Below are 13,632 nucleotides of genomic sequence, written 5' to 3'. Positions count from 1 at the left end.
AACTTCCCCCACGTCCAGCTCTTCACTCTTTACAAATGACACATTAATAAGAAAAGGTCAGACACATATCTTTAAGCTGCTTTATTTTACAGTCAATAAACATACAGAAACAGTTCTTATCAGACCCACTTAATTCAATCAGTACAAGATATGTCCATATCATAATACAAAAGATTGAATAGGTGGGGGCTACTCTTCCCACATCAATGTTGCCTCGATCCATAAGGAGGCACACGTTCTCCTTTTGTGGCCGGTGAAAGCTTCTATTCATAATCGTTTGAAAACTTGACAATCCATTGGTATCAGTCTCTGTTCACACTTCACAGCCAGAAAGGCAATGGCAGCAGAAACAGCTACTGAAATAACTTGATCCAGGATCAAAGATTTCCCAGCAAAATGAGTGTTGAACCACTCATATGGTGTACATTCTTTAAGGATTAACTTCCTGCAGTTTGGGTTATTTTCATCAAAGAAACACAGACTGAAAGGAAATAGAAAATTTTTGAAACTAGTGAAAATCTTTTGTCGAGCTGCAGTGATTAAAGTTAGATTAATAGGTAGCATTCCCTATTTGCCCTGCACCCCCAAACTGAGTCATAGCACTCTGGAACAAATTATCACAGAATGGCTGGAGGGTCAATACACTGCAATCCTTTAAATATTTGTCCAGTTCCCATTTGAAGGGAACTCAGTTTGTGTGGTTTATGGGTGCTTGTAGGGTAGCTGGAATCAGAGGGTCTCATGAATTATCACAATCTCATGGAGTTTACTTACATATTTACATAAATTTATATATTGGTCTTTAACCCAATTTGATAGTATACATTCCTGCACCTACCAAACTCGATGGTCAACATAGTGATATGTGCCAACTGAATTTTCCTGCTTGACTTTTGGATGTTATTGTGTTTAGCTATACATTGGACTGAAAAGGACAAGAGAGTGTGCCTTTAGGTCCTCTGATAGGAATGGTCAATGATCTTGAACACAAGGGAAATGTCCAGCATAATCTTTAGAATATTGAACTTAGCTGTATTCAAACTCACCATAAGGTGCGCAATTGCACAAAAATAGATCTGGAATTTTTAAGAAGCCTAGTATGTCAACATTTGAACTCCTGCCAATTCTGTAGTTTCCAACATGGGACAGCTGTCCAGCAGATAATTAGTGATCCACAAGCAATGACAACAGGCCTACGGTATACCCACAAATTATCCGTACTTGGATACTCTGAAGCTTAGGTCAGAACATTTCCAGCATTCAAGGAAGGAATCGGTATGAATCCACCTCTACATTCCATTCCATTTTGCACTGCTTGAAACCTCCTCACTCACAAAGACATGAAGGATTGATAGTGTGGGAAATATAAACAAGGTTCTCCCACCCTTTTGTTTTAAACAGTCACTCTGGTATTTCTGAACATACAGATCGGAATAGGATTAACATCCCATTTGCTCTGATTATCAGGGGTAACAGTTTTGTTGGTACAGTTACTGCTAGACTAAAGGGTTAAATCACCCAGGATTCTCGCTCCTGATTATTAGCTCCTAGAAAATTTATATATGTGGAATTTGTTTAGGGCTTTACTTGGCTCTGTTGCCGCTTTTTCAAATTTCAAGATCCTGACAACACAGTCAATATGTCCAAGAGACAGGAAAAGGTAGGAGGAATACAGCACAAATAAATGTAATACTTGTCCAACAAGACACTATGCTATCCTTAGATCTCAGTAATCCTATAATAATGTCAAATTGCCTTCCTATGTCCTTTGTATATTACATCAGATGTCAATATACTTGGAGGAGATAACAAGTACCAGGTTCAAATCCCACCATAGCAGGTGGTGAAATTTGAATTCAATAAAAATCTGAAATCAAAAGTCTAATGATGTCCATGAAACATTGTCAATTGTCACTGGAAAGAACTCCCCATTTGGTTCACTAATGTCCTTTAGGGAAGGAAATCTGCACCCTTACCTGGTCTGGCCTACATGTGACTCCAGACCCCCAACAATGTGATGACCCTTACCTGCCCTCTGAAATGACAAGCAAACCACTCAGTTCAAAGGCAATTAGGGACGGGTATTAAATGCTGGGCTAGCCAGTGATGCCCACATCCCATGAAAGAATAAAAGATGCCCCAAAGTACTTCACAGTAAATGGGATAATTCTGAATTGCAGCCACTGTTGTAGCATAGGAAGCATGGCAGCCATTTTATGTACAGTAAGCTCCCACAAACAGCTAGAAAGTAATAAACAGATTATTTAGTGATTGAGGCATAAATGTCGAAATAGTCCTTTTCTTTAAAGTTACGTCAAGGGAGTGCTGATGACCAGTGGACAAGGCAAGTAGGGACCCTCCTTAGCATCTCATTCAAGAGATAGGATCTCCAACAGTGTAGCACTCCCTTAGTGTGCTGGGAATAACTCGAGTAAGAATGTTATCACGCATATAGGTGCCTCCATATGGATAAATTCAATTAGTATGTAATATCCCCATCCATGCAAGATGCGGGAACTGTAGTGAGGGTAAGTTGTTTGCAAGTGTAACAGTGTGCAGCAAGTCAGTGAATAAACTTGGTGTGATTAATTACCAACGTAATATATCACATTGAAATATGCTTCAGAGCTGTAATTTTATGAGATGGTGTGATAGTTTGGGGGAGGGGGTGGAGAGGAAGATTGGAACTTGCATTTTACACGGTACACTACATCACCTTCAAACGTTCCAGTAAACATTTCACAGCTAATGAAATACTTCTGAAGCAACTATTGTAATGTAAGGAAGAGGAAGAAGAGGGAAAAGATCAGGAGATCAATGCTGGGTGACCTTTTGGTTTCTGGTGCACACCCACCCAGAGAGAGAGAGAAAAAAAATTAGAAACAAATTTGATTACCTTACATTTTCCAAAGCTTATTAAGCCCAATGGCCACTCAGAGCAGGAGATAACAAGTAATTGGTAATATACAATTTGATGGGGATCGATGTGGTAATTTGTAATTATTATCCGGTACTGTTTTAATAATACTCTGGGTACAACACAGCTACATCAGTCTGGGATTGTTGTCACTAATTCAATAATGATCTTGAATCATAATAAATTAAACAATTAATGCAGAAACACATATCGATAAATGCATTTTTTTAATCTGTCTAGTTACTATTTCCTGCATTAAATGGCTAATCAGTTATTTACAGATCATTGTGGGACTATCAATCTGACATTCAGCAATGTTTCCTGGCTCCTTGGTATTGTTCAGTACATAATGAGTCAAGAAAAGGAAATGGATCTTTAAGAACATGCTACAGGGATTACACGATGACAAATACCCACAGTATTGAGGCGCAGATAGCAAGTAGGGCTGGTGTAAGGTTTATCTTTGCATTCCAGTGAAAATGGGAATAAAAGTGCTAAAATCTATTAGCCAGGATTTTCCCAGATATTGGCAAAGGGCAATGCCAGGTGGAAAAAGTGATTTTGAAGTGGCGGATTTCTCCACCAAATAGTCTGGGACTTAGGGAAAAAAACTTGAGTGGAGGATCACACAATGCATCACTGTCAGTGCTGCCTCCCACCTCCCGCCACCCTGCTCTGCGTTTCTTCAATAGTTCAGACTGTTGAAGAAAAACTGTTTATGGTGCAGAATCCCAAGCATCATTGGCCTTGTTTCATTATGATTTAAATCACATGAATTCAGAGAGTCATTTATGACACAAAAAGGAGGCCAGTCAAACCATCAAGTCCACACCAATTCTCTGCAGAACAATCCAATTAGCCCATTCCCCAATTTGATCCCTGCAAGTTTACTTCCTTCAAGAGTCCATCCTGATAATCTTAGCTTACACCATTCTCACAGGCAGCATGTTCCAGATCTTTGCCATTCACTCCTCACATTCCCTCCTGCACCTCTTATCCAAAACTTTTAAATCTGTGTCCCTTAGCCCTTGTATCATCCATCAGCTGATGTGAACAGCTTTTCATTGTCTATCTTATCTAAACCCGACATAACCTTGCACACTTTTATCAAATTTTTCTCCAAGGAGAGCAAATCCTAGCTTCTCCTTCCCCTGCTGTGTAGTTAATATCCCCCATCCTGGGTGAATCTCCTCTCCATCCACTCAAGCAACTTCCTAAAATACGGTGGTCTGAAGTACTCTAACCAGATCTTTATCAAAATAGTTTTCCTGCTTTTGTACTCAATAAATCAAATTATGGCACCCAAGACCCCATTGTTTTGCCAACTATATAGTACCCTTTGCAATCTCAAATACCTCATTGCGTCAGGTACAGGGTTCAATAACAAATTGGACCAATTAGACTCCACACCTGGTTGAATTAGATACTGGAGGATCAAACCTGGCTAGATACTTCATGTGTATTTAATCAGATATAGGTGTTAGTTAACAAATCTGTGTTACAGATGAGGGTCCTCATACCTCAGCAGCACAGATCAGAAATCTGACCACATACTGCCCTCAATATTTCTAGCCAAAAACCATATGCAACTTGCATTGAATTTCCCCATTCTGACCACTTGTCCTGAACTATTCCACATCCCTCGATTTTCTTAGTATCCAAAAATCATCCACAGTCCTCTTAAGGTAGAGAATTCCAGAAATTCACAGCCCTTTGACTGAAGAAATTCTTCCTCATCTCAGTCCTAAATAGTCGAGCAGCTATTTTGAGACTGTGACAATAATTCTAGCCTCTCCAGCCAGGGGAAACAGCCATACCGACAGAAAGTAAAAAAACACCCTCAGTCACATACTATATCGACCTAATTAATGCATATGACCTCACTGACTTAGGAAGGTACCTTATCTTTATTATTCTCCTTTCTCATTTCAGCCTTTATCTGTGGCCCTAAGGTTTTTTTTGTGGAGCTCACTGTTTAAAAGTTCTCTAGCACTCTCACCTTCCCCCTCAAATCAGTAATCTATTGCAGAACAATAAAGGACTCAAGTGTCTGGCATGGTGAATATATGCTGGCAATGCTTGGCATTGTAACAATGCTGGGTCAAATGGACACATGTTTTGATCAATTCCCCTTCTGTCTGGAAATCTCATGGGTACACTCCAGACGTGGTCTCTGGTACCTTTAGTTTTGAGTCCACTAGTGCCAGCAAGACATTCAACAGAAGGAAGGGATACTTCATAGTGGAGCCCTGGCTTGCTCTTGCCTCAGATACACACACACGCACACACACACACACAGAGCTCATGACTTACTGTCAGACTGCTTTTCTTCATTCCCTCAACTAAATGGAGGTCAATTTGTTTGTCCCCAAAACATCACCAGCTAACTGAGCATAGAACAGAAATGGAGCCAAAGGCCTTCCCGGCCTTCCCTTCCTGCATGTCCCAAAAGGACAACAGACAAGATTTTTGAGAATTAAACCACCAAGGATTGAATTTAAACTTGGGGGTTAACATTCAGCCAACAGTCTCTCAATAACCTGCTGTAACCTTCAAGGAGGGTTCACAGGAACTACTGTTTCCTGGTCTTTCCCTGGATCTTCCACTAAACATTCTCGCAGACGATCATAGAAGATTTGTTGTCATATCTCAGCTCAGTTCTAAAAGTTACTTTCTAGCATTAATAAAACTCAGGCAGAAGAGACATCTACCTCGATAATAAAGTATTGTTTAGACTAATCCAGAAACCCACGGCCTCTCAGCATACAGTAAACATTGACCCAGCCTTGTCACTAACTCTGTGCCATATATACACATTTATATTTGTAGAAGTTCTAAAAGGATAAAATTAATTGTGTGGTGGAGCATAAATAGTGGTAGCAAATTGGCAGCGTGCTTTACACTTTGGCAAAATTTTTCTTTTCATTTAAATTACAGAGCATGAGAGAAGATTCCAATTCACTGCTTCATGATTTATCCCACTGCCCAAGACCAATTTCAACCTCTACCTGCCTGAGTCAGGCAATCTTTGGCCTTTTGAAGATAAGCATTGCACTTCTTTTCACCTTTTGCAATCCATTTCCCTCAATAAGCATTTCCAAAATATTAAATAAGATGGAGTGTAAAATTGTTCTGGTTGTACACCATCACAGCTGAGAGTTTCACAATTCTATTGTGTCGCTGCTAACACTCAGCTGATCAATTTGCCTGCAGATCTTCATGAACTCAACTTGCGTGGCTGAATCTGAGGGGTCATTATTGAACGTGGTCTCTGGAGAAGACAAAGCCTGATACTGCCTCGATAACTGGGGGCTACCATGAAGGCTTGTTTGAGAGGAGTTCCTGAAAGATTTATGCTCAGAGCCCGTGGTTGAGTAGGCCCAACACTCAGGGCTGGGGCAAAGCACCAATGAGGATCCATCTTGTGATGCTCTGCAGACTGAGCTTGCAGAGCTGTCCTCCCATCTTTCTGAAGACAAAGCTTGCGTCATGTTGAGCTTCTTGAAGGTGCTGGTGATATCCCTGCCAACCTCTGTTCTCTCTATCCCAGCGCAAGACGATGTCCGATACAATCCTCTGTCAGCTGCGTTCTCCTTTAAGACTTCACTGCTGCTTGGCATCGACCTGTTCCCACAGAGGGACATATTACTGGAACTGTGTAGTCTTGACCAACGAAAGAGACTTTCAGGAATGAGGGCCTCGCTGAAAAGGGCCTCGTCTATGCTGCGTCTAAGATTAATAGGTGAAGGGGGTCTTAGGTCAACAGTGGAATCACTATCTATCTGAACACTGATGAAGGAGGAGGTCCGAGAGGATCCCCCAGGTTTTAAATGGAAGTCCAGATTTTTTATTTCGCTGGTCTCACTGTTGTGATAAATCAGGTTGATCTCCTCACCACTGCTCAGTTGGTTGTCAGACATGATGTAGAGAGGAAGGCATTCTGATTTATTTTGGATAATCACATCACAGCTCACTGGTTTCTCCTGATGGGAGGTTGACCATTGATAGACATTTGAAAGTATCGGGGCTTTCATTGATGCATGAGTCGGAGAAAGGCAGAACATTTTGGTCCAACGGTTAGACGTTTTAGGAATGGAAAATAATGGAGAGATACCAATAAGAGACATGGTGAGACACATACCTACCTCACACAAGCTGGTGCCAAAATGGAAAATCCACCAAGGCCAAGGCTGGAAAATGTGGTCTCCAGCCAAGCCTAGCCGGTACAGAATAGCATACAACTGCAAAGCGGCACAGCTCAAACCAAACATTGCCGTCCAAATGGCCAACTTGGCCACTCTTCCCCAGTGCTCCATGTCTCTGAAGGGCCCAGTGTTCAAAGTCTCCAAGGAAGGTGTTGAAGTCTTCACATTGTAGACCTGCCTCCCAACCATGCGGGTATGACAGTAAATTGTGAAATACAGAATAGAAAAAATGGTCACCAAAACCACAAAGATACCATGTGACACGAAGAGGAGGAAGGGAGCTTGGTTGAGCAAAGTGATGACCAGAATTGTGCTCACAGTGAGCGTGAAGTGGAGAAAAACAATTGTAGTTAGGAAGCATGAACGCTGGAAACTTGATGCCATTGCTTGCGTCCCAGACCTCAGTGACAGAACCAGGATTATAACTCCAAAAGCAGAAGTAAGGCAAGGGAAGACCAAATCATAGAGAAGTAAGGCAACAATTGTTGGTAATTTATGCTGGAAACAGTACGCATCATAAAGGAAGACAAAAGTTCTTATTGAGCTTGTCAGAAGAAGCAATCCATTGAGGACCATGAAATAACCAAAACCTGGCGGAGACCTGAAGGGAAGACAGAGGATTCCAAGTGCAGATATGACTGTTACAAGGCCAAAGAGTGATGCCAATCCATAAATGTGGAGGTCCCAAGCCAGTCCCCACTCAGCCAATGCTGTGTTCCAATCGGTGTGGAGGATCACAAACAATGGAGGGACAAGTAGGAAGTGACGGTTGAAAGATGTGTCTTGTGTTCCTTCAGTGTCAGGATAAACGGAGCTCCAGTCATTATCTGAACTGTAGTTACCATCCTGGTTACCCTTGGACACAGTGGATGCCAGAGTGGAGTCTGTACTTGAAAAACTTTCATCTCTGAGGATGGAATCTAGGCAACAGAGAGAAATGTTATAATGCATGAATACAACAGCTGAAACATACATCTTAATATTCTACCCATTAACAATTTATTTAAAATAATGCAATCATTACTTCCTTTGTACAGAATTCTCGTGACAAAGTCATTGCAATTAATTCCTATTGTATAAAATCCCTTTGTCTAAGAGGTGGACAGTGACTGCTCTCTCACTAAGTAGTATTCTGACAAATCAAAGGCTTTATTTCTTAAGATTTGAATAAACAAAATACTGCGGAGGCTGGAATCGGAAACAGGAACAGAGAATGCTTGAAAAAACTCAGCAAGTCTTCCAGCATCTATTAGGAGAGAAACCAAATACGCAACAGCAAATTTGGGGGTCATGTTTGCTGAATAAACAAAAGGTGTTCCGCAAAGTGGTTTAGCCTCCCTAACGTAGAAGGGGCCACTCCAGAAGCAGCAAATACAATAGACCAAATTGAAGAAGGTGCAAGTGAAATGCTGCTTAACCTGAAAAAAATGTGTTTGTGGCCTTTAAGGGTGAGGGGGGAGAAGGTAAAGGGGCAGATCATAGATCATAGAATCCCTACAGTGCAGAGAGAGGCCATTAGGCCCATTGAGTCTGCACTGACCACAATGCCACCCATTCCCTACCTCCATATTTACCCGCTAATCTCTCTAACCTACACATTTCAGAACACTAATTTTAGCATGGCCAACCAACCTAACTTGCACATCTTTGGACTGTGGAGGACACCGGAGCACCCAGAGGAAACCCACGCAGAAACAGGGAGAATGTGCAAGCTCCACACAACCAGTGACCCAAGCCAGGCGACGAACACAGGTCCCTGGAGCTATGAGCAGCAATGCTAACCACTGTGCTATCCTGCAGCCCTCTACAATCAGACAAGGTGCATGGAAAGGTGCCATGGGAAGGGGATGGGGAACTGGGCATGGTGCAGGAGTGGACCAGGGTGCCACAGAGAGAGCAGTCCCTATGGAATGCTGATGGGGGAAGAGGTGCTTTATGTTGGCATTGTGCTGGAGCTGACAGAAATAGCAGAGGATGAGCTTTTGAATCACGAGGCTGGAGGGGTGAAAAGTGAAGATAAGGGAGACCATTGGGACCCTATTTTGGTTCAGGGAGGAAGGGGAAGGGGTGAGGGCAGAGGCGTGGGAAATGGTTGGAATCCAGTTGAGTGCCCTGTTAATCGCAGGTGGGAAACCTCGGTTAGTGAAAAAAAGCAAACATGTCAGAAGCACTATTTTTAATCGGAACAGCAGAGAAACTGGGAGAATGGGATGGAGTTCTTACAGGAAATGAGGTGCAAGGATCTGTAGTTGAGTTAACAGTGGGAATCGCTGGATTTATAATGAATATTGGTGGTCAGTCTATTACCAGAAATGGAGACAAAGTCGTCAAGGAAGGGAAGTGAGGTATTGGAGATGGACCATCCGAGATGGAAACTGGAGAGTACAAGATATATTTTTCCAGGTCCAAACCAGAACACGAAACAACATCCACACAGTCATCGACGTAATGGAAAGAGAGTTTTGGGAGGGTCCAAGAAGAACTGGAACAAGCAACGCTCCACATAACCCACAAAAAGACAGGCACAACTGGGGCCCATGCAGGTACCCATAGCAACAGCTTTTATTTGCAGGAAATGAGACAAATTAAAAGGAGAAATTATTTAGTGACAGAACTTTCAGCAGATGCCTATTTGGTCTGGAATCAAGCTGTGCTAGATTCATTTACCTTTGGAATCTCTCGGCAGGACAAAGGGACAAGTTTGATGTCATTATTCTGGTCTGAATTCATAGGAACAGGGGCCCTGGGAGCTGGAGTAGACCTTTTGGCCCTTCAAGCTTGGTCCGCCGCCGTTCAGTAAGATCATGGCTGATCTGGTTGTGGTTTCAGCTCTACTTCGCTGTCTGCCTCCATAGTCCTTACTTCCTTGCCTAACAAAAAAATGTAATTCAGCCTTGAACAAATTCAGTGACCCACCTATTGCCTTCTGGGGGAAGAAAATTCCCGACTAACAACATTCAGAAAAATCACCTCATCTTTATCTTAAAAGGGAGATTCTTCTTGAATTGAGATCCGTTTCTTGCCTCCCCCACAAGAGGCAGCTTCATCCCAGTATTCATTATATCAAGTCACCCTGGGATCTTACATATTTCAATAAGATCACCATTCATTCTTCTAACCTGCAGGGGTTTGGGCCACCCTACCATAGAATCCCCAAAATGCATAAAGAGGCTATGCAGCCCATCGAATTGGCACTGATTTTGAAAGAACATTCCGCCCAGCCCCTCCCCATTGTCCCATACATTTACCACAGCTAATCCAACTAACCTGTAGGAGGAAACCAGAGGAGAGTACACAAAGGAAACTCATGCCGACACGGAGAGCATGCAAACTCCACACAGATAGTGACACTGGAATTGAACTTGGGTCCCTGGCACTGAGAGGCAGCAATACTAACCACTGTATCACCATGCCACCCTATTCAACCTTTCTTTGTAAGATAAGCCCTCCATCCCGGGGATAAGTTGAGTGAACCTTCATTCAACTATACAGACCAAAATTGTACACAGTGCTCCCAGATGTCACCAAGTCTCACCTATAAAACCTCCCTATTTTTATATTTCATTCATCTTGCAATGGACAGTAACATTCCATTTGCCTTTCTCATCACTTGATGGACCTGCATACCAACCTTTTGTGATTCAGGACTCCCAGATCTCTCTGTACCATTGAGTTCTGCAGTCATTTTTTTCTATTCTTATTGCCAACCAAAGTGGACAAGTTCACATTTTCTCACATTATACCAGCACCTTTTGCAAAATTAGTACCCACTCACTTAACCTAACTACATCTGTTTGTTGACTCTCTACCTTCTTCTACAACTTAAATGCAAATTGACAGTTGTCAACTCTGGTTCTCCCTCCAGCTGTCTGCCTTCATACTCCTTCTATTGACCACCTAACATGTCCATAGGTGACATGCATCAACAATTGGGAAGCAAAGATTCACCTTACTGGATGATTCTTGACTGGCTGCCAAAGAGCCTTTCTTCCTCCAGGTCCAAATTTTTATAACTAATAAACAAAAGTGTACAAATGACCTTTATTTAAAGCAGCTTTTTATTGCCCTGGTGTTTCTCGTTTTGTTCACAGCAGAGTCCTGAAGATTAGAGTTTAAGTCCTGGAGACTCCAGGGTAATCCTGGAGGATTGGCAACTCTGCCTCAAATCCAGGCCTCAGAAATTAAAATAATAATGCCTAACTCTATCCATGTCTGTTCCAATTGGTCAACTGTTCTGTAGAAAGGGAAGTCCAGGCAGAAACAATTTGCAGATTTATCTTGTGCTTGATCATTTCCTGAATACTTCACAACTAATGTCTCATTTTTGAAATACAACTATTATTTTGGAGACAAATGTGTTTGCCAACTTGCACACATCAAATTCCTACCAACAATGCGACCAGTTCATCTGCTTACGATTGAGGGAAGAATGTTGGTAATATTGCAGGACCTTTTAAATCCACCTGAATATACAAATAGAGTCTCTACTTGAAGTCATCACACTTGACAATACTTCATTCTCTCAGTATTACACTAAATAGGTCACCTAGATTGTACACACATGTCCTGGAGCTGGCTTCAAACCCTCAGCCTCCAACACGAGGCTTAGTGACTGAGCCAAGCAACTGATGGCTGCATTGAAACAGAAATCTTATCCCACTTCCCTCATTCTTGCCTCTCTCTTGCAGACGATTAGAAAGACTATTCCACATTTCATCACCTAATCGCTATTTCCCAATTGATGCCATCTCCCCTGCCAGTCTTTTGAACCTTGGTGGTCTTCTGTACTCTGACCCTTGGCCATTCACAAGGCTTTCCTAATTTAAAAAAAAGCGCTTATGAAAGTCAACAGACTCCTGCCCAGTGTGAAGTCCCTCATATCTCAGCTTGCCATGACCAAAGCCGCACTGAGCACAGCACTTCAATAACTCTATCCATGCTCGTTAATCATTTCAGTTTTGATATGCTACAGTGCAATACAGATTGTATTTCACTCACCTTCAAACACAACACACCAGGTGTTTGTGCACTCATTCTGACATTCATCAATCTAGCCCTGAACCTCAGTGCTGTTTAACTGAGATTATTGATAGTTACAGGAAGAACGTTTCATTATTACTCCCTGGAGAGAGGAATTATCAATTAATTCATTTTATCTAAAGACAGAATCTTCATAACATTCAGTCAGTTGGTCCTGATATCCCTCATATGCGAGGTTAGACACATTAAAAAAAAATCAAAATGCTGAGTGACTGTGTGTAAGAGTGTCCAAGTTTAGGAGTCTCTGGGGAGAGGGAGAGTGAGTGAAAGTGACACACACAGAAAAAAAATAAGATTAGGTTGCACACAAAGATCGGGAGCGACAACTAGAGGGCGCACATACACTAAGTGGAAAGGGAGTTACACACACATGCAAACACATGTGCAGCAATCTCACATACAATCTCAGATAAATATGGAGAGATAGGAACAGAAAGACTAGAGGAGAATCTTCTATCCCCACAGGAGAGGACGAAGGAGGTGGGCGCGCCTGAGAATTTGGCATGGCAACTGATATTTGATGGCTTCCTGGTTCCATTGGAAATAATTTCAGGACAGGACAGCCCATGGTCAACCTTTCTGTCCCACCCTGATTACAGCTGTTACTTGGCCAATTAACAAGCTCTTAGAGTTTCTTCCCATCTCTACTGTAATCTTCCTAGTTCCAGCCAGACAACCCAACATGCGGTTTGCAGGACTGGTAAAACTGTATGCGTGCGTGTGCATTGTGCATGTGTGTGTGTGGAAATCCCTCAATCTGCACTAATCTGTATATGATCATGGGACAGAGGCGTGGCCACTGTCAGCCTGCCTTGCTGCTGACACCCTTAGTCCCCTCTCTCCCCTGCCCCTCCCAATTGCCATGACCCCCACCCCACCTTTCTCCTTGCTTCACAATCCTGGGACTCTGGGGATATTGCAGGAGCAACCAAGGTCTCCTCCGTGACACTTCTGAGTGTAAGAACTGCCAGCCTCTAACTGACCGGTAGCTCGACATGTGGGAAGTCATCATTTGAGGTCCTGGTTTAGCAGAAGGCCTGCCACTGTCCACTTTAGTGCCTGACGGCAGGCAATACAGCAGGCCTTCCTCCCTAGAGGCAGCATAGGTGTCTCACAGCTTTTTGACGCAGCAAGCAAGACACCTGCCCAAGGGGTCAGCTAATGTTCTGGTGACCCGGGTTCAAATCCCACCACAGCAGATGCTGGAATTTGAATTCAATAAAAAAAAAATCTGGAAATACTGATGATAATGAAACCATTGTCACTTGGTCGGAAAAAAGCCCATCTGGTTCACTTTTGTCCTTTAGGGAAGAAAATTTGCCTTCTTTACCTGGTCTGGCCTACATGTGACTCCAAAGCCACAGCAATGTCGTTGACTCTCATCTGTCCTCAGGCAATAAGAGATGGGCAATAAATTCTGATCAGTCAGTAATGCTCATGTTCCACGAATGAATAAAAAAATGGCAGATT

General features: G+C 42.5%; 1 protein-coding gene across 5 annotated transcripts in view; it reads right to left on the bottom strand.

Moving 5' to 3' along the window:
* Nucleotides 1–4,000: 4,000 nt before the first annotated feature.
* Nucleotides 4,001–13,632, bottom strand: part of prrt4b (proline rich transmembrane protein 4b) — a 32,950-nt gene continuing 23,318 nt past the window's right edge. For all 5 annotated transcript variants that reach the window (XM_080207594.1, XM_080207589.1, XM_080207591.1 and 2 more), the window contains exon 3: nt 4,001–8,042. In XM_080207594.1, the coding sequence (XP_080063720.1) occupies nt 6,079–8,042 (1,964 nt within the window). In that variant the 3' untranslated portion in view covers nt 4,001–6,078. The remainder of the gene's footprint in view (nt 8,043–13,632) is intronic.

Source organism: Carcharhinus amblyrhynchos, chromosome 19 (genome assembly GCF_965287045.1).
Source record: "Carcharhinus amblyrhynchos chromosome 19, sCarAmb.v2.hapA, whole genome shotgun sequence".
Lineage (NCBI taxonomy): Eukaryota > Metazoa > Chordata > Chondrichthyes > Carcharhiniformes > Carcharhinidae > Carcharhinus > Carcharhinus amblyrhynchos.
This window is presented reverse-complemented; position numbering and strand designations above follow the sequence as displayed.